The sequence below is a fragment of the Neofelis nebulosa genome, chromosome 2, assembly GCF_028018385.1.
Source record: "Neofelis nebulosa isolate mNeoNeb1 chromosome 2, mNeoNeb1.pri, whole genome shotgun sequence".
Lineage (NCBI taxonomy): Eukaryota > Metazoa > Chordata > Mammalia > Carnivora > Felidae > Neofelis > Neofelis nebulosa.
Window position 1 is genome coordinate 34,249,552 of NC_080783.1, and position 24,722 is coordinate 34,274,273.

General features: G+C 37.9%; 1 protein-coding gene across 5 annotated transcripts in view; it reads left to right on the forward strand.

Moving 5' to 3' along the window:
* Positions 1-531: 531 nt before the first annotated feature.
* Positions 532-24,722, forward strand: part of C2CD6 (C2 calcium dependent domain containing 6) — a 150,162-nt gene continuing 125,971 nt past the window's right edge. For 4 of the 5 annotated variants that reach the window (XM_058709130.1, XM_058709168.1, XM_058709138.1 and 1 more), the window contains exon 1: positions 533-820. In XM_058709130.1, the coding sequence (XP_058565113.1) occupies positions 608-820 (213 nt within the window). In that variant the 5' untranslated portion in view covers positions 533-607. Of the gene's footprint in view, positions 821-24,722 lie in introns of all 5 variants that reach the window. The other variant, XM_058709186.1, reaches the window with a different exon arrangement.

Here is a 24,722-nt window from a genome sequence, read left to right on the forward strand (position 1 = left end):
GGGTTCTAATATTTAGGGTTAAAGCTAAAAAATATGTCTGAAGTTTTAAGCTTTTGCGGCTATGATATTGCTACATTAAATGAGTTTGGAACATACTAAGAGGTCTGAGAGGGAAGAAGAATATTAATTAACATGTGTTATGAGTGTATAGGACAGTAAAGACGTCCAAGTAGACTGTTGGAAACATAACATCTGGAGCTCAGGGGACAGTGTAAGGAAGTGGTTATTGATATTGTAAATCTCCCAGAAGTAACTGGTTTAGGGAAAAGAGGCTTATAATGGTTTGAGGGGCAGATAAGAAAATGAACTATGGTGTTCAATCACACAGCTGAGAAGCCTTGCTGTCCACCAGCATGCTATGCCTCCCTTGTAAGGGAGACCTAAATGGCTTAGGTAAGTGATTGCAGCTGACCCTCCAGCTCTTGAAGCTCACACTTTCCTAAAGCCTGCTCTATCAAGGCAATGTGCGGTCACAGGGTGTGTACGCATGCGCATGCTGGGTGGGGGGGGGGGGGGGTGGCTAGTGGGCTGCGCATGCGCAGTAGTAGGCAGGCGGTTAGGCGCAGACCCACCCGCAGAGCATGGGGGAATAGAGCCGCCCCAAGGGATGGCTAAGGTTTCCAAAGCAGCTGATAACCGCGGCGGGCGGGTCCATTCCCTGTACACAGCCCCTATGCTTCCCAGGAGTCGTCATGTCAACGTGGAAACCATGGACAAAAAAGGGTTGGCGTCTTCTCCGGCTCGTAACTTCCAGGAGCCTAAGACCGGTTATCTGCCCAAGGAAGAGAACAAGGAGGGCACTGGGTACCGGCTGCTGAATGTGAGTGGGGGCCCGGGCCGGGGGAGTCTGTTTTCTACCTGGTAAATTCAGTCCTAGAGGACTGGGGAAGGACAGAGGGCTCAGTGCATGCAGATGGGAGGGAGGGAGACCTGCCCTAAGTTGGAAGGTGTTAATACCTGAGGAAGTGCTTATTTGTGGGAAGTTGACGATTATTTAACGGATCACAGTCTCGTTTTATTAACTATTAAATTAAGACAATTTAGATAATACTTATGACAATCTCCCTTACTTATAGGGTCGTATGAAGATCTGAGGGAGATGGTGATGCAAAGTGCTTAACACTGCAAAGCACAGAGTGAATAAGTGTCAGCTGCTGTCATCATTGACTTTAGTGATGGTGCCATCACACATCATTGGGATTTCATTTATATGGTCAAAAGGCTAAACTCCAGAAACTTTAGTTACCTTTGTTTTCAATTCTTGAGGTTCTTACAGATGAACCTGTAGGACCAAATCTGCATCATGTCTACAAAGTGAATTATTGGCCTCCTGTTCTTAATTAGAAAGATTAATTTATATTTGAAATGTGTGAAACTCTTGAGTTTCAAGTTGGACGCTTAACCAACTGAGCCCCCCCAGGGACTCCCCAAAAAACAAAGTTTCTCACATTAAAGTAACTGGCTCTTTACTCTCTACTAATTGGGAAAATCTGTAATGGCAAAAAGCTACCATGCAGCAGTGTTTTTAATTTACTTATAGGTACAACAGTATACATACATTCAAAAAAGAATAGTGTACCTGTATGCAAGGTACACTGTTTACCCAAGGTTGGTTTCCCAAATTATTTGACCATAGAATATTTTAATATTTTGAGAGAACAACAAAAAGAGCTTAGGAAATGAAATGTGCACTTGGATTTAGTTATAATGACCACGTAAATGAATTCTTTTCAGACACAGATCCAGAGGAATGAGTAATGAGTTTATGCACTATAGGCATTTATTATATAATACATTTAGAGTAATGCAAGTATATGTTATTAAAATTATTATAATAGCTATAAGATACATAATGTAGACCATTGAACATGGAATGGATGGCGCTCTTTAATAAATGCTGCCTATGTATCAGTACACAGATGGGACATTATATATTTGGGCAACAGGTAGTCTTTCTATGATTTCTTGGCATTTTATGGTACATGATTTCTTGAAAGCAGTTTATCATAGTGGAATCAGAACAGCTCTGTAAATATGTTTAGCATTTTCTGTACAAAATACATTTGTTTTAAACTTGGAAGCAAATATATCTCTTATATATATTTCCACGTCCTCTTAGCATACATTTTGGAAAACACTAGTTTGCAGATAATGCTTAGAACACATTTCAATTCATTGTTATTCAAAGTTGAGAACCATGGAGATTGGAAACAGGAAAAGCTGGTGGGTTTTAAGGAAGGGGTTGACATGGATCAGATATGCTTTATGGGAAAATTGTTTGTTAGGATTTAAGGAGAGATTAAAGAATGTAGGCAATGAGTACAGTAAAGTAAAATCTCTGAGAGAATGGAAAAGTATGGTCTCTAGAGCACAGAGAGAGGTATCCTTCTTGGATAGGAAGAAAGGCATCTCTTCCTTCAGACCAGTGTATATTTTATCCTTGGATCACTGGTATCCAAATCTTCTAGGATACTTACTAAAATCTAGATTCTTGGGCCTCCACCTTAGATCTACTGAATCAGAAGGCTGGGGCCCCAGGAATATGCTCAAATTTTAAACTACCCCCGTGGTTCATAGTTTGAAAATTACTATAGATAGAGGAAAAAGATAGGCATTGATGTGGAAGTTGTAGATTGAGGGAGTATGCTAGAGAAGAAAGCAAATGAAGCCAGAAGAGTTTCATGAACCAGGCGAAAGAAAAAGGAGGGATAAATGACTGGAGATCTCAGTGAGATGAAAAGAAAGTTTATTGAATATAAATTACTAAAGGAATTGTAAGGATTAACTAGAGAGAGTGCTCCAGTTGAGGGATATTGCAGTTTCTGACTTTGGTAAAAATGTGGATTATGTACACTGCACATTAATGTCAGTTCTTTAAACCTCGTTAATTCCTTTCAGCAGCTCACTGCTGAAAGCAAACTAGATGATACTTCCTAACTTCTCGTTATTTTACTTTTATTACACCTAGGCTTGTGTGCCAAGTTTTGTATTAGACACAGGGATGCAGTGGTGAACAAGACAAGCAAAGCACCTTTCTTGAAGCTAATTTTCAGTTGGGAGAGAGAGTTACAGATTATGTTGCATTCTAAGGAAATAAAAGGGCACTGCGATATAAAATAATTGTGGTAGAGAAAGATAGTAGTTTGGACAGGGGATCAGAGAATGCCTCTGTAAGTATTGGCTTTTAAGTGAAAACCTGAAGAGACTAGCTACCATTTAAAGAGTTGTTGGAGAGCATAATAAAAGGAGTAAAGAAGCGTGAAGTTTCTGCAGACAGATAGTTTGGAATGGTCACAGAACATAGTGAATGAGAGGGGGAGTGGCGTGAAATGAGGCCATAGCATATCTTTTTTTGTATGTTTAAAGTATCTTAAATTTTTTTGTGTATGAATTTTCTGTTCAAGTTATTTTCCTAAGAGAATTTTGTTCTTTTCCTCCTCCACTTTTCAAAAATTCTTTATTTAAGGATATTAGATCTTCATCTGTGATACGTGTTACAAATATTTTTTTCACAATTTAACAGCTGTATTTTGACTGTTCATGGTACTTTTTGCTATGTAAAAAGGTTCTCAATTTTATGAGGTCAAGCTTATCAATCTTTTATTACATCTAAATTGTGGGTCTTAGTTAAAAACTGTTTACATACACCCTAGTTGTAAAGGAATTTACCTGTTACCTTCTAGTACTTGTATATCATTTTTACATTTAATCCTTGATATTATCATTTTACATTTAAATCCCTGATTTATTTTGGGGCACCTGGGTGGCTCAGTTAGTTGAGCTCCTACTTCAGCTCAGGTCACGATCTCCTGGTTCATGAGTTTGAGCGCCGCATAGGGCTCTGTGCTGACAGCTCAGAGCCTGGAGCTTGCTTCAGATCCTGTGTTCTCTCTCTCTCTCTCTCTCTCTCTCTCTCTCCCCCTCCCTCCCTCCCTCCCTCCCCCTCCTCCTCCCCCCTCCCTCTCCCTCTCCCTCACCCTCTCCCTCTCCCTCTTTCCCGATCCCCCGCTCACGCTCTGTCTCTCTCTAAAAACAAAACAAAACAAAAACACATAAAAAAATCCCTGATTTATTTGGATTATATGGTATGAGGTATGGATTTTTTTTCCTTCTCAAAGTAGATGCCCTTAAACCATTTATTAAGAAAAAAAATCCATCTATGCTGCATTGATTTGAGATGTCACCTTTATACTAAGTGAACATATATATTTGATTTTTTTCTGGACTTTCTGTTCTACTGGTCTGTTTTTCAGATCATGTACCAGGACCATACTATTTTATTTTAAAGACTTATACTATGCCTTAATGTCTGGTAAGGCTGGTTCCCAACTTTGTATTTTTCCTTTTCTAATGATATCCTGAATATTATAACTTTTTAAAAAGCACTTGATTATTAATTGCTTTATCTCAGTAAAGAAGCTTATATTCTTTTATAAGGATTGCATTAAATTGATGAGTTAGGTAAAACTGACATCTTTGTGATGTTGACTTGTCCTGTATAAGAGGTAAGAGATGCCTTTCCATTCATTCAGATCTACTTATGTATCTTGCAGAAGTGTTTTAAAGGTTTCCTTTTAGGAGTTTTGGACAGTTTTTGTTAAGATTATTCCTAAGGAGGGCCTTTTTCTGCGCTGTATCCCTTATTTATTTTTTACGTATATTAAGGCTATTGATTTCTGTATGTTAATTTCATAACCTACTACCTTATTGAATTTTTTAAACATTTGAGCTAGTGTTGTTATTTTAATTTTAGATACATAATCAGATCATCTTCAAATAGAGATAATTTTACTTTTTTTTTCCAATTCTTTTGCCTTTAGTTGATCTCTCTTATCTAACTGCTTTGTCTCATGCCACCAGTAAGATGTTGAAGAGTGATGTGATAGCAGGCAGCCTTGCTTTGTTCCTGATCTTAGTAAAAGTGCTTCTAGTGTTTCCATACCAAATGAAACACTGGCTTCAAGACTTGCTTAATTCCCATTTTTGAGAATGTTGAATTTTGTCAGAGGCCATATAAACATGTATGGAAATAATCATACAACTTTACTCCTTAGATCTATGATGTGCTATATTGTATTAATGAATTTCCCAATATCGAACTGCCTTGCATTCCTGGAACTAATACCTCTTGGTTATTGCATATTATTTTCTTAATGTGGTGCTCAATTTGTTTGTTACTATTTGGTATTTTTGATCAATATTTATAAGTGATACTTGTCTATAATTTTATCAGTTTAGGTATGGTGTTATGCTTGCTTCATAGAAATAGAAAGTTTTCCTTAATATTCAATGGTACAATCTGGAGTGCCATGGGATGTCTATTCTTTGAAGGTTTGATAGAATTCCTTGTAAAAACTCCTGGCCCTGGCACTTTTTTTTGTGGTGGTAGTTCCTTGCTAACTTTCTCTATTTCTTTTATGGAAATTGGTCTATTTAAGCTGTTTATCACTGATAGGGTAAGTTTTGTTAATTTATATTTCCTTAGGAAATTATACATTTCATTTAGATTTTAAATATATTTGGAGGTCTGCAAAGTCATATTGTATGATTTTTATGTCTTGTGTGTTTCAATGGCTATTTCCTTCTTGTTATTTCTTGTGTGGGTTTTTTTTTTTTTAGTTCAATTGTAATTCTGTTTAAAAATTTTTTTTTAAATCTGATATACTTGAACACAATGTTACATTTTTTTAAATAAATGAAATTTATTGTCAAATTGGTTTCCATACAACACCCAGTGCTCATCCCAAAAGACTCCCTCTTCAATACCTATCACCCACCCACCTCTCCCTCCCACCCCCCATCAGCCCTCAGTTTGTTCTCAGTTTCTAAGAGTCTCTTATGCTTTGGCTCTCTCCCACTCTAACCTCTCTCTCTTTTTTTTTTTTCCTTCCCCTCCCCCATGGGTTTCTGTTAAGTTTCTCAGGATCCACATAAGAGTGAAACCATATGGTATCTGTCTTTCTCTGTATGGCTCATTTCACTTAGCATCACACTCTCCAGTTCCATCCACATTGCTACAAAGGGCCATATTTCATTCTTTCTCATTGCCACATAGTACTCCATTGTGTATATAAACCACAATTTCTTTATCCATTCACCAGTTGATGGACATTTTGGCTCTTGCCATAATGTAGCTGTTGTTGAGAGTGCTACTATAAACATTGGGGTACAAGTGCCCCTATGCATCAGTACTCCTGTATCCCTTGGGTAAATTCCTAGCAGTGCTATTGCTGGGTCATAGGGTAGGTCTATTTTTAATTTTCTGAGGAACCTCCACACTGTTTTCCAGAGTGGCTGCACCAGTTTGCATTCCCACCAACAGAGCAAGAGGGTTCCCATTTCTCCACATCCTCTCCAGCATCTATAGTCTCCTGATTTGTTCATTTGGCCACTCTGACTGGCGTGAGGTGATATCTGAGGGTGGTTTTGATTTGTATCTCCCTGATGAGGAACGAGGTTGAGCATCTTTTCATGTGCCTGTTGGCCATCCGGATGTCTTCTTTAGAGAAGTGTCTATTCATGTTTTCTGCCCATTTCTTCCCTGGATTATTTGTTTTTCGGGTGTGCAGTTTGGTGAGCTCTTTATAGATTTTGGATACTAGCCCTTTGTTCGATATGTCATTTGCAAATATCTTTTCCCATTCCGTTGGTTGCCTTTTAGTTTTGTTGGTTGTTTCCTTTGCTGTGCAGAAGCTTTTTGTCTTCATGAGGTCCCAGTAGTTCATTTTTGCTTTTAATTCCCTTGTCTTTGGGGATTTGTCAAGTAAGAAATTGCTACGGCTGAGGTCAGAGAGGTCTTTTCCTGCTTTCTCCTCTAGGGTTTTGATGGCTTCCTGTCTCACATTCAGGTCCTTTATCCATTTTGAGTTTATTCTTGTGAATGGTGCAAGAAAGTGGTCTAGTTTCAACCTTCTGCATGTTGCTGTCCAGTTCTCCCAGCACCATTTGTTAAAGAGACTGTCTTTTTTCCATTGGATGTTCTTTCCTGCTTTGTCAAAGATTAGTTGGCCATACTTTTGTGGGTCTAGTTCTGGGGTTTCTATTCTATTCCATTGGTCTATGTGTCTGTTTTTGTGCCAATACCATGCTGTCTTGATGATTACAGCTTTGTTGTAGAGGCTAAAGTCTGGGATTGTGATGCCTCCTGCTTTGGTCTTCTTCTTCAAAATTACTTTGGCTATTCGGGGCCTTTTGTGGTTCCATATGAATTTTAGGATTGCTTGTTCTAGCCTTGAGAAGAATGTTGGTGCAATTTTGATTGAGATGGCATTGAATGTGTAGATAGCTTTGGGTAGTATTGACATTTTGACAATATTTATTCTTCCAACCCATGAGCATGGAATGTTTTTCCATTTCTTTATATCTTCTTCAATTTCCTTCATAAGCTTTCTATAGTTTTCAGCATACAGTTCTTTTACATCTTTGGTTAGATTTATCCCTAGGTATTTTATGCTTCTTGGTGCAATTGTGAATGGGATCAGTTTCTTTATTTGTCTTTCTGTTGCTTCATTATTAGTGTATAAGAAGTCAACTGATTTCTGTACATTGATTTTGCATCCTGCAACTTGGCTAAATTCATGTATCAGTTCTAGCAGACTTTTGGTGGAGTCTATTGGGTTTTCCATGTACAATATCATGTCATCTGCAAAAAGTGAAAGCTTGCCTTCATCTTTGCCAAATTTGATGCCTTTGATTTCCTTTTGTTGTCTGATTGCTGATGCTAGAACTTCCAACACCATGTTAAACAACAGCGGTGAGAGTGGGCATCCCTGTCATGTTCCTGATCTCAGGGAAAAAGCTCTCAATGGCTTTTATGATGTTTAAGTATGTTCCTTCCATCCTGACTTTCTCGAGGGTTTTTATTAAGAAAGGATGCTGAATTTTGTCAAATGCCTTTTCTGCATCGATTGACAGGATCATATGGTTCTTATCTTTTCTTTTATTAATGTGATGTATCACGTTGATTGATTTGCGAATGTTATACCAGCCCTGCAGCCCAGGAATGAATCCCACTTGATAATGGTGAATAATTCTTTTTATATGCTGTTGAATTCAATTTGCTCGTATCTTATTGAGAATTTTTGCATCCATATTCATCAGGGACATTGGCCTGTAAGTTCTCTTTTTTTGCTCGGTCTCTATCTGGTTTAGGATTCAAAGTAATACTGGCTTCATAGAATGAGTCTGGAAGTTTTCCTTCCCTTTCTATTTTTTGGGATATCTTGAGAAGGATAGGTATTATCTCTGCTTTAAACGTCTGGTAGAACTCCCCTGGGAAGCCATCTGGTCCTGGACTCTTTATTTGTTGGGAGATTTTTGATAACTGATTAATTTCTTTGCTGGTTATGGGTCTGTTCAAGCTTTCTATTTCCTCCTGATTGAGTTTTGGAAGAGTGTGGGTGTTTAGCAATTTGTCCATTTCTTCCAGGTTGTCCAGTTTGTTGACATATAATTTTTCATAGTATTCCCTGATAATTGCTTGTATCTCTGAGGGATTGGTTGTAATAATTCCATTTTCATTCATGATTTTATCTATTTGGGTCATCTCCCTTTTCTTTTTGAGAAGCCTGGCTAGAGGTTTATCAATTTTGTTTATTTTTCAAAAAACCAACTCGTGGTTTCGTTGATCTGCTGTACAGTTTTTTAAAATTTTAGATTGTTTATTTCTGCTCTGATCTTTATTTCTCTTCTTCTGCTGGGTTTGGGGTGTCTTTGCTGTTCTGCTTCTATTTCCTTTAGGTGTGCTGTTAGATTTTGTATTTGGGATTTTTCTTGTTTCTTGAGATAGGCCTGGATCACAATGTATTTTCCTCTCAGGACTGCCTTCGCTGCATCCCAAAGCATTTGGATTGTTGTATTTTCATTTTCGTTTGTTTCCATGTATTTTTAAATTTCTTCTCTAATTGCCTGGTTGACCCATTCATTCGTTAGTAGGGTGTTCTTTAACCTCCATGCTTTTGGAGGTTTTCCAGACTTTTTCCTGTGGTTGATTTCAAGCTTCATAGCATTGTGGTCCGAAAGTATGCATGGTATGATCTCAATTCCTGTATACTTATGAAGGGCTGTTTTGTGACCCAGTATGTGATCTATCTTGGAGAATGTTCCATGTACACTCGAGAAGAAAATATATTCTGTTGCTTTGGGATGCAGAGTTCTAAATATATCTGTCAAGTCCATCTGATCCAATGTATCATTCAGGGCCCTTGTTTCTTTATTGACCATGTTTCTAGATGATCTATCCATTGTTATAAGTGGGGTATTAAAGTCCCCTGCAATGACCACATTCTTATCAATAAGGTTGCTTATGTTTGTGAGTAATTGTTTTATATATTTTGGGGCTCCTGTATTCGGCGCATAGACATTTATAATTGTTAGCTCTTCCCGTTGGATAGACCCTGTGATTATTATATAATGCCCTTCTTCATCTCTTGTTACAGCCTTTAATTTAACGTCTAGTTTGTCTGATATAAGTGTGGCTACTCCAGCTTTCTTTTGACTTCCAGTAGCATGATAAATAGTTCTCCATCCCCTCACTCTCAATCTGAAGGTGTCCTGAGGTCTAAATTGAGTCTTTTGTAGACAGCAAATAGATGGGTCTTGTTTTTTTATCCATTCTGATACCCTATGTCTTTTGGTTGGCGCATTTAGTCCATTTACATTCAGCGTTATTATTGAAATATATGGGTTTAGAGTCATTGTGATGTCCGTAGTTTTCATGCTTGTAGCGATGTCTCTGGTACTTTGTCTCACAGGATCCCCCTTAGGATCTCTTGTAGGGCTGGTTTAGTGGTGATGAATTCCTTCAGTTTTTGTTTGTTTGGGAAGACCTTTATCTCTGCTTCTATTCTAAATGACAAACTTGCTGGATAAAGGATTCTCGGCTGCATAATTTTTTTTCTGTTCATCACATTGAAGATTTCCTGCCATTCCTTTCTGGCCTGCCAAGTTCCAGTAGAGAGATAGGTCATGAGTCTTATCAGTCTCCCTTTATATGTTAGAGCACGTTTATCCCTAGCTGCTTTCAGAATTTTCTCTTTATCCTTGTATTTTGCCAGTTTCACTATGATATGTCGTGCAGAAGATCGATTCAAGTTACGTCTGAAGGGAGTTCTCTGTGCCTCTTGGATTTCAATGCCTTTTTCCTTCCCCAGATCAGGCAAGTTCTCAGCTATGATTTCTTCAAGTACACCTTCAGCACCTTTACCTCTCTCTTCCTCCTCTGGAATACCAAGTATGTGTAGATTATTTCTCTTTGGTGCATCACTTAGTTCTCTAATTTTCTCCTCATACTCCTGGATTTTTTAATCTTTTTCTCACCTTCTTCTTTTTCCATAATTTTATCTTCTAGTTCACCTATTCTCTCCTCTGCCTCTTCAATCCGAGCCGTGGTCATCTCCATTTTATTTTGCAGATCATTAATAGCAGTTTTTAGCTCCTCCTGGCTGTTCCTTAGTCCCTTGATCTCTGTAGCAATAGATTCTCTACTGTTCTCTATACTGTTTTCAAGCCCATCGATTAATTTTATGACTATTATTCTAAATTCACTGTCTGTTATATTGTTTAAATCCTTTTTGATCAGTTCATTACTTGTCGTTATTTCCGGACGTTGTTTTGAGGGGAATTCTTCTGTTTTGTCATTTTGGATAGTCCCTGGAGTGGTGCGGGATGCGGGGCACTTCTCCTGTGCTGTCTTGAATAACTTGCGTTGGTGGGCGGGGCCGCAGTCAGACCTGATGTCTGCCCCCAGCCCACCGCTGGGGCCACAGTCAGACTGGTGTGTGCCTTCTCTTCCCCTCTCCTAGGGGCAGGATTCACTGTGGGGTGGCGTGGCCCGTCTGGGCTACTTGCACACTGCCAGGCTTGTGGTGCTGGGGATCTGGCTTATTAGCTGGGGTGGATCGGTGAGGGGCAGGCTTAGCTCGCTTTTCCTTCAGAGATCCGCTTTGGGAGGGGCCCTGCGGCACTGGGAGGAAGTCACCACCATCGCCGGAGGGATGGATCTGCAGAAGCACAGCGTTGGGTGTTTGCCGGGTGCAAGCAAGTTCCCTGACAGGAACTGATTCCCTTTGGGATTTTGGCTGCGGTATGGGCGAGGGAGATGGCGCTGGCCGAGTGCCTTTGTTCACCACCAAGCTGCGCTGTGTCATCCGGGGCTCAACACCTCTTTCTCCCATTGTCCTCCAGCCCTCCCATTCTCCTAAAAGAGCTGTTAACTTACAACCTTCCAGATATTAAGTCCCACTTGCTGTCCGGACACACTCTGTCCGGCCCCTCCGCTTTTGCCAGCCAGACTCGAGGGCTCTGCTTTGCCTGAGGGCTGCCTGGCTGCCCCTCTGCCCCGGCTCCCTCCTGCCAGAGCACTGCCTCTCTGCCCTTCCTACCCTCTTCCGTGGGCCTCTCGTCTACACTTGACTCCGGAGAATCCGTTCTGAATTGATTTTCTTGAGGGCTCTCGTGCCTGCTGGGTCTGGATATCTATTTCCTTCCTCAGATTTGGGAAGTCTCAGCTATTATTTCTTCGAATAAATTTCTCTTCCCTCCTTTCCCTCTTCTCCTTCTGTGATCCCTATAATGCAAATGTTGTTACACTTGCTGGTGTCACTGAGTTCCCTTAATCTAGTCTCATTTTTTTATTAATGTTTTTTCTCTCTCCTAATAAGTTTGATTGTTTTTCATTACTCCCATCTTCCAGCTCACTGATCTGTTCCTTTGCTTCTCTAGTCTACAACTTATTCTTTTTTAGTGTATTTTTAATTTCAGTTACTGTGTTCTTCATCTCTGATTCATTCCTTTTTATATTTTCTAACTCTTTCTTGAAGTTCTTACTGAGGTTCTCCACTCTTTTCTCAAGTCCAGTGAATATCTTTATGACCATTACGTTAAATTCTCTATCAGGCATATTAGTTGTCTGTTTCATTTGGCTCTCTTTCTATTATTTAATTTGGGGCATATTCCTCTGTCTCCTAATTTTGTCAGGGTGTCTGTGTCTGTTTCTGTATGTTAGGAAAATCAGCTACTTGTCCTGCTATTCAAATAATGGCCTTATGAAGAAGAGGACCTGTAGTGCCCTATAGTGCATTGTCCCCTGTTCACCAGAATCAGGCACTTCAGGGATATCTCCTCAGTGTACTATGTATTCCGTGTTGTTGTGGTTGAACTCTGTTTGCCTTTGGTCCAGTTATCTGCAATGGCCTTGTTGTTGTGGGCAGGGTTTGGTCCCTGTGCCATTATGGGGTCACCTTGGGTTTGAGTCGGGTCAGACCAGATGCCTGCACTCAGCATGTTTGTTAGAACTATAATCAGAGTGAAAAGCAGGACACTCTCCCTGCATTGTCCCTTGGAAGGCTTTTATTGGTAGGCAAGACCTAACAGTCAGACCAGATGTCTACCTCTAGTTTGTCTGTTGGGGAGTACAGTGACCCTGATCTACTGGGATTTCTCTGTGTGTTGCCCCTGTTGAGGTTTTTGTTGGTGTTTGGGGCCAGCAGTCAGATGATATATCTGCCCCCAGGTTGGGGCCACAGTTGAACTGGTGTGTGTGGTTATCTTCTCTTCTCCTCAGGGCAGGAGTTGTTTTAGAGTGGTGCTGGCTACTGGGCTGCTTAAACAATGCCATACTTTTGGCACCTCCCTGGATGGACTCCCATCTAGTGGAGATGGTTGGATGGAGCAGATCTGTAGGAGAAAGTGGGGGCAGGATGCACTGTCAGCAAGCGTGGTGGAAAGTGTTTGGGCTGCTTTCCACAAGTGTCAGTGCATCTAGACTGGTGAGCAGAGGAAAGAAATGGTGCCAGCCAGCAATTTTGTTCTTGTATAAGGTTCACAAAGAAACTTACCTTTTCTGCACAGGCTCTGAGACCAGCAAAGAAATCTTCCTGTATACCCCAGGTACCTCAGAAGCTGCTGCTTCTGTGCTGTAACTTGATGAGGTTTTTGTCAGACTGTCTTTTTAATGCCAGGGACCCAGTTTTTAATAGCCTTTTGGCTTTCACAGAGCCGAGCCTGCTCATTTTTAATGTTTCCTATGTTAAGCCTCACTGATAATAAAAATTTGCAAAGTTAAGCCCATCTAGTTTCAGAGTCAAATGTTATAGGAATTCATCTTCCCAGTGTGGTCACCCATGCCTGGGGTGCTGAGTGTGGGGTTTGCTGCTCCTCCTCTTCCATGCCTGCTGTCCCTCCCTCCTGTAGTCAGTCTTACAGATTAGTTTGTTTCTTGACTGTGTTTCTGCCCTTCTACCATCTTGATTTGGCCTCCTCTCTACATTTAACTCTGGAAAACCTGATCTGCCTGTCTTCGGTCATTTTCTGGGTTATTTACATTGATGTGGGTGTTATCTAGGTGTGTGCATGGGACAGGGTGAGCCCGGGGTCCTCCTACTCCATGATCTTCCCCAGCATTTGACATTTTAAGTATTATATTCCGTGACATGGACCTCCTTGGGTTCATCTTGTTTGGAACTCTCTGTGCTTCTTGGACTTGGATGTCTATTTCCATTGCTAAGTTAGGGAAGTTTTCTGTTACTATTTCCTCTAATAATTTTTACACCTGTCTCTCTCATTCTTCTGGGACTCCTGTAATTCTTGTTTGCTTGATGCTGTCCAAGAGATCTCTTAATCTATCTTCATTTTTATTAAAGTTGTTTTTTCTTTTTGCTGTTCATCTTGCGTGTTTTCCATTACCTTTTTGTCTAGATCACTGATGCTTCTTTTGCATTTTATGATCTATTGTTGATTCCCTCTAGTGTGTTTTTTATTTCAGTTATTGTATTCTTCAACTCTGATTGGTTCTTTTTAATATTTTCTATCTCTATGTTGACAGTCTCACTGAGTTCTTCCCTCTTTGTTCCAGCCCAATGAGTGTGTTTACAGTCATTACTTTAAATTCTTTATCAGGCATATTGCTTATCTCTGTTTCATTTATTTATTTTTTCTTAAGTTTTTTCCTGTTCTTTCTTTTGTAACATATTTTTTCTGTATCTCCATTTTCCTTGACTATCTTGTTTATATGGATTAGGCAGAAAGACTACTTCGCCTAAACTTGAAGGAGTAGTTTTGTATATGGTGTCCCCTATGTTGACTGTGTGTGCTTGGTGATGGTTGCTGGCTGGCTGGAGGTATGGCAATATATGCTACTTACTGTTTGGAACTGTGGCTTTTTACAAAAAGAAGGAAAAAATAAAAGAAATAAAAGAAAAAACCCAGAAAGAACAAAAATAAAAATAAGACTAATTTTAAAAATTTTAAATTTTAAAAAAATAATAATTTAAATAAAATTTATATATGTAGCTTATTTTCTGTGCCCCAGCTCCATAGAGGCTGGTGTGGTCTTATAGACTCTGGGTTCACTGAGGTCTTGAGCTCATTGTGAGCCAGACCCTGTTCTGGTCTGGGCTTTTTTTTTTTTTTTTTTTAATTCAAGTGAGTTAACATACAGTGTAGTCTTTGCTTCAAGGGTAGAACACAGTGATTCATCTCTTACATAGGACACCCAGTGCTCATCCTGAAAAGTGCCCTTAATAATGTGGGCATTACCTACAATAATGAGTGCCATCACTCACTTAACCCATCCCCTCACCCACCTCTCCTCCTTGGGCAACCTCAGTTGTATTTAAGAGTCTCTTATGGTTTGCCCCCTCTCTTTATCTTATTTTTTCTTCCCTTCCCCTATGTTCATCTGTTGAGTTTCTCAAATTCCAGATTTGAATGTGGAATCATATGATATCTGTCTTTCTCTGACTCACTTATTTCATTTAGCATAATACCCTTTAGTTCCATCCACGTTGTTGCAAAAGGCAAGATTTCATTATTTTTCATTGCCAAGTAGTATTCCATTGTATTTATATACCTCATCTTCTTTACCCATTCATCAGTTGACGGACATTTGGGCTCTTTCCATAATTTGGCTGTTGTTGATAGCATTGCTATAAACATTGGGGTGCATGTGCCCCTTTGAATCAACATTTTTGTATCATTTGGATAAATATCTAGTAGTGCAATTGCTAGGTTATAGGGTAATTCTATTTTTAATTTTTTGAGGAACATCCACACTGTTTTCCAGAGTGGCTGCGCCAGTTTGCATTCCCACCAACAGTGCAAAAGTGTTCCCCTTTCTCCATATCCTCACCAACATCTGTGGAAACTCCTGAGTTGCTAATTTTAGCCACTCTGACAGGTGTAAGGTGGATCTCATTGTGGTTTTGATTTGTATTTCCCTGATGGTGAGTGATGTTGAGCATCTTTTCATGTGTCTGTTTGCCATCTGGATGTCTTCTTTGGAAAAATGTCTATTCATGTCTTCTGCCCATTTCTTCACTGGATTATTTGTTTTTTGGGTGTTGAGTTTGGTAAGTTCTTTATAGATTTTGGATACTAACATTTTATTCCATATGTCATTTGCAAGTATCTTATCCCATTCCATCAGTTGCCTTTTAGTTTGGTTGATTGTTTCCTTTGCTGCTTAGAAGCTTTTTATCTTGATAAGGTCCCAATAGTTCATTTTTGCTTTTATTTCTCTTGCCTCCAGAGACATGTCAAGTAAGAAGTTGCTGCAGCCAAGGTCAAAGTTATCACTGCCTGTTTTCTCCTGTAGGATTTTGATAGTTTCCTGTCTCACATTAAGGTCTTTGATCCATGTTTAATTTATTTTGGCATATGTTGCAAGAAAGTGGTCTAGTTTCATTCTTCATGTCACTGTCCAGTTCTCCCAGCACCATTTGCTGAAGCGACTATCTTTTTTCCATTGGGTACTCTTTCTTGATTTGTTGAAGATTAATTGGCCATATATTTGTGGGTCCATTTCTGGGTTCTGTATACCATTGATTTATGTGTCTGTTTTTGTGCCAGTACCATACTGTCTTAATGATTACAGCTTTGTAATACAGCTTAAAGTCTGGGGTTGTGATGCCTCAAGGTTTGCTTTTCTTTTTCAACATTATTTTGACTATTTGGGATCTTGTGTTTCCATAAAAATTTTAGAATTGTTCTAGCTCTGTGAAGAATGCTGGTGTTATTTTATAGGGATTGCACTGAATGTGTAGATTGCTTTGGGTAGCAGAGATATTTTAACAATACTTGTTCTTCCAAACTATGTGCACGGAATGTTTTTTCCTTTGTGTTTTCAATTCCTTTCATAAGCTTTTTATAGTTTTCAGCATACAGATCTTTTACCTCTTTGCTTAGGTTTATTCCTAAGTATCTAATGTTCTTTTTTTTAATTTTTTTTTAATGTTTATTTATTTTTGAGACAGAGCGAGACAGAGCATGAGCAGGGAAGGGGCAGAGAGAGAGGGAGACACAGAATGTGAAGCAGGCTCCAGGCTCTGAGCTGTCAGCACAGAGCCCGATGCGGGGCTCGAACTCACGAACTGTGAGGTCATGACCTGAGCCGAAGTCAGACGCTTAACCGACTGAGCCACCCAGGCGCCCCGATATCTAATGGTTTTTGATGCAATTGTAAATGGGATCAGTTTCTTGATATCTCTTTTTGCCCCTTCATTATTGGTGTATAGAAATGCAACCTATTTCTGTACATTGATGTTATATGCTGCGACTTTGTTGAATTCCTGTATCAACTCTAGCAGTTTTTGGTGGAGTCTTGTGGATTTTCCATAGAGTATCATGTCATCTGCAAAGAGTGAAAGCTTGACTTCTTCCTTGCCAGTTTGGATGCCTTTTATTTCTTTTTATTGTCTGATTGCTTAGGCTAGGACATCCAGTACTTTGTTGAACAGCAGTGGTGAGATTGGATGCCCTTGTGTGCTCCTGATCTCAGGGGGAAAGCTCTCAGTTTTTAGCTATGGGCCTTTCGTATATGTTCCTTCTATTCCTACTTTCTTGAGGGTTTTTATCAAAAAACAATGCTGTATTTTGTTAAATGCTTTTCCTGCATCTGTTGAAAGGATTATATGGTTCTTATCCTTTCTTTTAGTAAAGTGGTATATCACATTGATTTGTGAGTATTGAACCAGTCCTGCAGCCCAGGAATAAATCCCACTTGATCATGGTGAATAATTCTTTTAATGTACTGTTGAATTTGAATTGCTAGTATCTTGTTGAGAATTTTTGCCTCCAGTTTCATCAGGGATATTGGCCTGTAGTTCTCCTTTTTAGTGGGGTATTTGTCTGGTTTTGGAATCAAGGTAATGCTGGCTTCACAGAATGATATTGGAAGCTTTTCTTACATTTCTATTTTTTGGAACAGTTTGAGGAGAATAGATATTAACTCTGCTTTAAATGTCTGATAGAATTCAACTGATGAATGGATAAAGAAATTGTGGTTTATATACACAATGGAGTACTACGTGGTAATGAGAAAGAATGAAATATGGCCCTTTGTAGCAATGTGGATGGAACTGGAGAGTGTTATGCTGAGTGAAATAAGCCATACAGAGAAAGACAGATACCATATGTTTTCACTCTTATGTGGATCCTGAGAAACTTAACAGGAACCCATTGGAGAGGGGAAGGAAAAAAAATAAAAAGAGAGGTTAGAGTGGGAGAGAGCCAAAGCATAAGAGACTCTTAAAAACTGAGAACAAACTGAGGGTTGATGGGGGGTGGGAGGGAGGGGTTGGTGGGTGATGGGTATTGAAGAGGGCATCTTTTGGGATGAGCACTGGGTGTTGTATGGAAACCAATTTGACAATAAATTTCATATATTTAAAAAGAAAAAAAGAATTCCCCTGGGAAGCTATCTGGCCCAGGACTCTTATTGGGAGATTTTTGATAAACTAATTCAATTTCTTTGATGGTTATGGGCCTGTTCAAATTATTTATTTCTTCCTGTTTGAGTTTTTGTAGTGTGTGAGTGTCTAAGAATTTGTCCATTTCTTCCAGATCGTCCAGTTTGTTGGTATATAATTTTTAATAGTATTCTATAATAATTGTTTATATTTCTGTGGTGTTGGTTGTGATCTCTCCTCTTTCATTCATGATTTTACCTATTTGGGTCCTCTTTCTTTTTGAGAAGTATGGCTAGGGTTTTATCAAATGTTGATAGGATCATATGGTTCTTATCCTCTCTTTTATTAATGTGGTGTATCACATTGATTTGTGAATAATGAACCAGTCCTGCATCCCAGGAATATTGTTTTTTTTCTTTCAAAAACCAGCTCTTAGTTTCACTGGCCTGTTCTTTTTTTTTCTTCTTTTGGATTTTATTTCATTTATTTCTGCTCTTATCTTTATTATATCCCTTCTTCTCCTGGCTTTGGCTTTATTTGCTGCTCCTTTTCTAGCTCCTTTAAAACAAGATCCATCTATATGTTGCTTATAAGAGACTAATTTTAGACCTGAGGACACCTGAAGATTGAAAGTGAGGGGATGCAAAACCACCTATCATGCTAATGGACATTAGAAGAAAGCCAGAGGAACCATGCTTATATCAGACAAGCTAGATTTTAAAACAAAGACTATAAGAGATGAAGAAGATCACTGTATCAGAATTAAGGGGTCTATCCATGAAGAAGAGCTAACAATTGTAAATATTTATGTCCCCTGAAGGAACCTAAATATATAAATCAATTAATCACAAACATAAGCAAACTTATTGATAATACCATAATTGTGGGAGATTTTAATACTCCACTTACAACAATGGACAGATCATCTAAGCAGAAAATCAACAAGCAAACAATGGCTCTGAATGACACATTGGACCAGATTGACTTAACAGATACATTCAGAACATTTTAACCTAAAGCAGCAGAATACACATTCTTCTCGAGTGCGCATAGAACAGGCTCCAGAATAGATCACATGTTGGGTCATACCCCTCAACAGGTACAAAAATATTGAGATCATAACCATGCATATTTTCAGATTGCAATGGTATGAAACTTGAAATCAACCACAAGAAAAAATTTGGAAGGCCCTCAAATACGTGGAGGTTAAAGAACATCCTACTAAAGAATGAATGGATTAACCAGGAAATTAAAGAAGAAATTTAAAAATACATGGAGGCAAATGAAAAGGAAAACATGGCAGTCCAATCCTCTTGAGATGCAGCAAAGGCAGTCCTAAGAGGAAAATACATTGCAATTAAGGCCTATCTCAAGAAGCAAGAAAGGTCCCAAATATACAACCTACCTAATTTTCTATCCATCTGGGATTTTAAGGGGGAGAGGAAGAGATCATCCCCACAGCCCCTTGGTCCTTTTCAACCATAGCTTCCCCCACCCCCCCCTCCTCCACCATGCCCCAGTACAATCAGGGCTTAGGTGGGCTTTCAGATCCTTGCCTTGCTGAGGTCACAAGCTCACTGTGACAAGTGGGAATGCCAGTTATGGCATCAGGATCCACTAGTTATGGTGTCCAGACCCTTCTTTGTTGTGGGCTTTTAAGGTGGAGGGGGAGAGAGCTCCTTGGCTCTTTTAAATCCTGTTTTGTTTTTGTTTTGTTTTGTTTTGTTTTGTTTTGCTGTGCCCCAGTGCAATTGGGGCTAGAGTGGTCTTGTGGACCAAGGGCTTGCTGAGATCACAAGTTTGCTGTGACAACTAGACCTACCCATTATCATGTCTGGACACTGCTGTGGTCTAGGCTTTGTTGTCTCTTTTATATACTAGTTGCTCTTTTAAACTGCAGCTTTTTTTCTGTGTCTAAGAACAGGAATCTGTTCCAGGTTCCTCAGTATTATCCCTTCCTACTGCCATTTGCAGTATCCTGGGGTTTGGACTTCCCCTTTGTTACCGTGGCTCTGTTTCTCTTGCTGTTTTCCTGCTCTTCTCTCTGTCTTTGGTTTTCAGAAGCTGTTCAGCCAGCCCTCAGATTTTCTTCAAGAGGAATTGTTCTATTAATAGGTGTAATTTTGTGTGTTCTGTGGAGGAAGTGAGTTTTTCAAGGTTTTCTTCCTATAGGTCACCATCATGGACCAGAACCTCTTAATTGTGTTTTATCCTCTTTTCTTGATTAAGTTAGTTAGTGGTTGGTTTATTTTTTGACTCTAGATTACTTTGAGAATGGATATATTAACAGTATTGAATCTTTCCATCCATGAATATGAAATATTTATCATGAATTTAGATCTTCTTTAATTTCATTCAGAAATGTTTTGCAGTTTTTAGTGTACAAGTCTTAATATTTCTTCTGATTATTGTTTCTTCTGTTAATATTACTACATTCCTTCTATTAAATTTATTCCTAAGTATTTTTTATTTTGATGCTATTTCATATATAATTATTTTCATTACTGTTATACAGAAATGCAAAAGATTTAAAAAATTTTTTTACGTTTTTATCTTTTTATAAAAAACAGGGCTCAATTCCACACCCCTGGGATCATGACCTGAGTTGAAATCAAGAGTCAGATGCCCAACCTACTGAGCCAGTCAGACACTCTACAAAAGATATTTTTGTATTTTGTTATTGTATCCTGATACTCCATTGAGCTTGTTTATTAGTTTTAGTGTAAAGGATTTTAATGCCTGCACATAAAGACTAGTTTTACCACTTTCTTTTAAATGTGGATACTTTTTATTTCGTTTTCTTGTTGGACTGCATTGGCTATAACCTACAGTCCAATGTTGATTAAAAGTAGTGAGAGTGAACATTTGCCTTACCAATCTTAGGGGGAAAGCACTTAGTCTTTCACCATCGAAGTGTGTTGTTAGGTAAGTTCCTTTCTATTCCTAGTTTGTTCAGAGTTTTTATTAAGAGTGCATTTTAGGGGCGCCTGGGTGGCTTAGTCGGTTGAGTACCCAAATTGATTTTTACTCAGGTCACGATCCCAGGGTCTTGGGATCGAGCCCCGCATCAGGCTCTGTGTTGAGCGTGCAGCCTGCTTAAGATTCTCCCAACCTCTGCCCCTCTCCCCAGCTTTCTCTCTCTCAAAAAACAAAAATGCATTTTAGATTTTGTCAAATACATTTTCTGCATCTTTTGAAATGATCGTGTGATTTTTCTTGATTGGATGTATTTATTAATATGGCTTATTACATTAATTGATTTTCAGATGGGAAAATCCCACTCTGTCATAGCACATGGTCCTTTTTTGTCTGTTGCTGGATATGGTTTCCTCATATTTTGTTGAGGATTTTTGCCTCTGTATTCATGAGGAATGGTAATCTGTTGTTTTCTCATCTTGTGATGTCTGTCTGTCTTTGGTATGAACATAAAACTGACCTCATAGAATATCTTGGGAAGTTTCCTTCCTCTACCTCCTCCTCCCACTTTTTTTTTTTCCTGAAAGAGTTTGTGAAAGATCGTTATAATTTATTCTTTTAAGTATTTGGTAGAATTCACCAGTGAAACAATATGGGCCTGGGTTTTTCTTTTTAGGAAGAGTTTTAATTACAAATTCAATTTCTTGTTATAGGTATTTTCAGTTATTCTTTCTTCTTCTTGGATCAGTTTTGGTAATTTATGTCTTTCTAGGAATTTTTCCATTTCATCTGAATTGTGTAATTTGTTAGTATAAAATTATTTATGGTTGTAATAGTTTATATTGCCTTATATGGCAATGAACTTTGCAGATGCAATGATTAGGATTTTGAGATGGAGAGATTATCTTGGATTGAGTTGGGCCGTAAATGTAATTTGTAATCACATATGTAATCACAAATGTAATCACAAATGTCTTTGTAAGAAAGAAGTAGAGGTATGCTGTTGAAGACATATCTAGTAGCGGAATTTCTGGATCATAATTATATATATGCTCAACTTCAGCACATAATACCAAACAGGTTTTCAAAGAAGATAGACCAATTTATATTCTGTATAAGAATTCTAGTTACTCCACATCCTTGCCACCTGATATTGTCAGTCTCTTTATTTTTAACCATCCAAGAAATGTGTTAATGGTATCTCTTTGTGGTGTTAACTTTTTTCCCCTGATGACTAATGAGGGTGAGTTCCCTTCCAAATGTTTATTAGCCATCATATAAAGTCTTTTGTGAAATACTTATTTTTCTCTTGGATTGTTTGCCTTTTTCTTAACTAATTTCTATAAGTTTGTATATGTATTCTAGTTACAGGCTCTTTGTCAGTTATACTATACATGTTGCAAATATTTTCTCCCAAATATCTTATGTATGACATCTTTTGATAAGCAAAAGTTATTAAATTTAGTGTAGTTTAATGTATCAAACTTTTTTCTTTATGGTTATTGCTCTTTGCATTGTTTTGAAGAGCTTCTTCCTCAGCCGCATGAAAATATTCTCTTGTATTATCTTGTAATTGTTTTTCCTTTGACATTGAGATCAACAGTTCACCTGTAACTGATTTTTTTGTGTGTGGTGTGAGATACAAGTCAGGTTTTCTTTTCTTTTCTCTCTCTCTCTCACCTCCTTCCTTTTATTCTTGTATTCTTTCTTTCTGTATTTTTTTCATGGTGATTAATACTTGACCTACCTTAGATTGTTTTTTCTCCCCTATTCTGCAGTACCAACTTTGTCACAAATGAAATACCTATGTGTGGGTCTGTTTCTAGACTCTAATCAGTTTCTTTGGTGCATTTATCTATATTTTTGCTAATGCCTTCAGACATTAAGAAATAATGTCCTTAATTCTTTAATTTTTAAATACTTCATTTTGTTTTTCTTCAAGATAGTTTTGGCTATTCTTGGTCTTTCCATTTCCATTTTAGTTTTTGGAAAAGTTCATCAATTTCTTTAGGAAAACTTACTAGGACTTTGATTTTGGTTGCATTGAAACTATAGTTCAGTTTGAAGAGATGAATTATTTTGAGTTGACTCTTGAACAGTATGGGGGTCAGGGACACTGATCCTCATGCAGTTGAAAAATCCATGTATAACTTTTGATTCCCCCAAAATTTACTACTAATGTCTACTGTTGACTGGAAGCTTTACTGATAATATAAACAGTTGATTAACACATATTTTGCATGCTAATATGTATTGTGTACTATATTCTTACAATAAAATAAGCTAGAGAAAGGAAAATGTCAAGAAAAATCATAAGAAAATGAAAATATACTTATAGTATTGTATATTGAATATTGTATATTCATATATACATATTCATATAGAATGAATATACATTCATGTGTATATGAATGAATATATGAATATTCATTCATATATACATTCATATAGTATTGTATATTGAATATTGTATATTGAATATTCAATTGTATATTGAAAAAAATCATGTATAAATGAACCCATGCAGTTCAAATTTATGTTGTTTGATGACCAACTCTATATATATATATTGTGATGCAATATTTACATAGAACATATAAACATATAAGTAATACATAAGCATAACAGTATTTATATGTTTATATGTAAATATGTATATTATTGTACGTAAGTATATGTATCTCAGTATAATATACCTATGTATGTTATACTAATACAATATAATAAAGTAATAAAACTATGTCTTGCTTCTTTATGCTTTTACACTTACTTATTCTGTCTAGGCTTCTCTCCTTGTAGTTCTTAACTATTTTCCTCTTGCGACCCACTTGACATATCATCACTTCTTTCCCTAACACTCTTTCTCCCCACTCCCCTTGTTTGCCAGGTGTTTATGAGATACTTCTTCTTCTTCTTCTTTTTTTAAGTAGGCTTTATTTAAGAAGGTTCCCAGCACAGAACCCAATGTGGGACTTGAACTCATGACCCTGAGATCAAGACCTGAGCTGAGGTCAAGAGTCGGACACTTAACTGACTGAGCCACCCAGGTACCCTGATATACTTCTTAGGTGGTACCCTGATATACTTCTTAGGCATCCTGTATGGGGCTTGGTACTGGAATCTTACCTCTTGCTCCTCTTCTGCTCCAGGGTTGTGGCCATTAGTATTTGCTAAAAAGTGGACAATCAAATGAAGAACTAAGTATCAGCTTTATCTAAGGCTTTCTGTAATGAGTCTAAATGGGAAACTTAATGGAACTCCTACCTCCATCTCAAATTGAAGGCAGCATGTATGAAATGGAGAAGGTGAACCTGTTTCATTCTTAGCAGACTGTGCCTAGTTGAAATATGCATAGAAACTGGCAGCTTAAAGCCCCCTGAAGTCAGATTTAGGAAAGTGAGACAAATTATGGGCATTTACATGTGACTCTGTATCAGTATATACAATCTTATCAGTAAAAAACATGTGAACATCTGTCACCAGTGTTTGCATATTTATTTATATATTACATAAATGTGCTGTAATTTACTATGTAAAATCTACAATATACAAAAAATTAAAAGTGATAGCCAATATTTCTAAAAATGATTTCCATTTTATTATTAGTGGTACAGAATTCAATAAGCATTACTATTTTGAAAAGCATGATTTAGTATTTGTGATGTAGTGATTTGAAGGTCTGGTGCTAAGGCAAATTTATATCAGTATATCGTTTTTAATGCTATTATATTTGAAAAAGATACTTTCAAAGATTCGAAATTTCAAGTGGAAGAGGTGCATCTTGGTTGTGCTTATTAGTAAACCACATTACTCCTTTTTCTTTTTCTTTTTAAATATTTATTTATTTAAGCAATCTCTACACCCAGTGTGGGGCTTGAACTCACAACCCCAAGATCAAGAGCTGCATGCTCTTCTGACTGAGCCAGCCAGGCACCCCCACATTCTCATTTTTCATTTTTATTCTATTATGCGAAGTTTTTAGTCCAGATTTTATCAGTAAAATGTTATCTTTTCTGAGTAATTAGTTCTGGCAAACTAATTGGAAGGCATTCCATTCTTTTTTATATTTAAAAGGAAAAATGGTCTAATCTGCTCAAACCCTTCCTTTGTGAGATTTTTTAA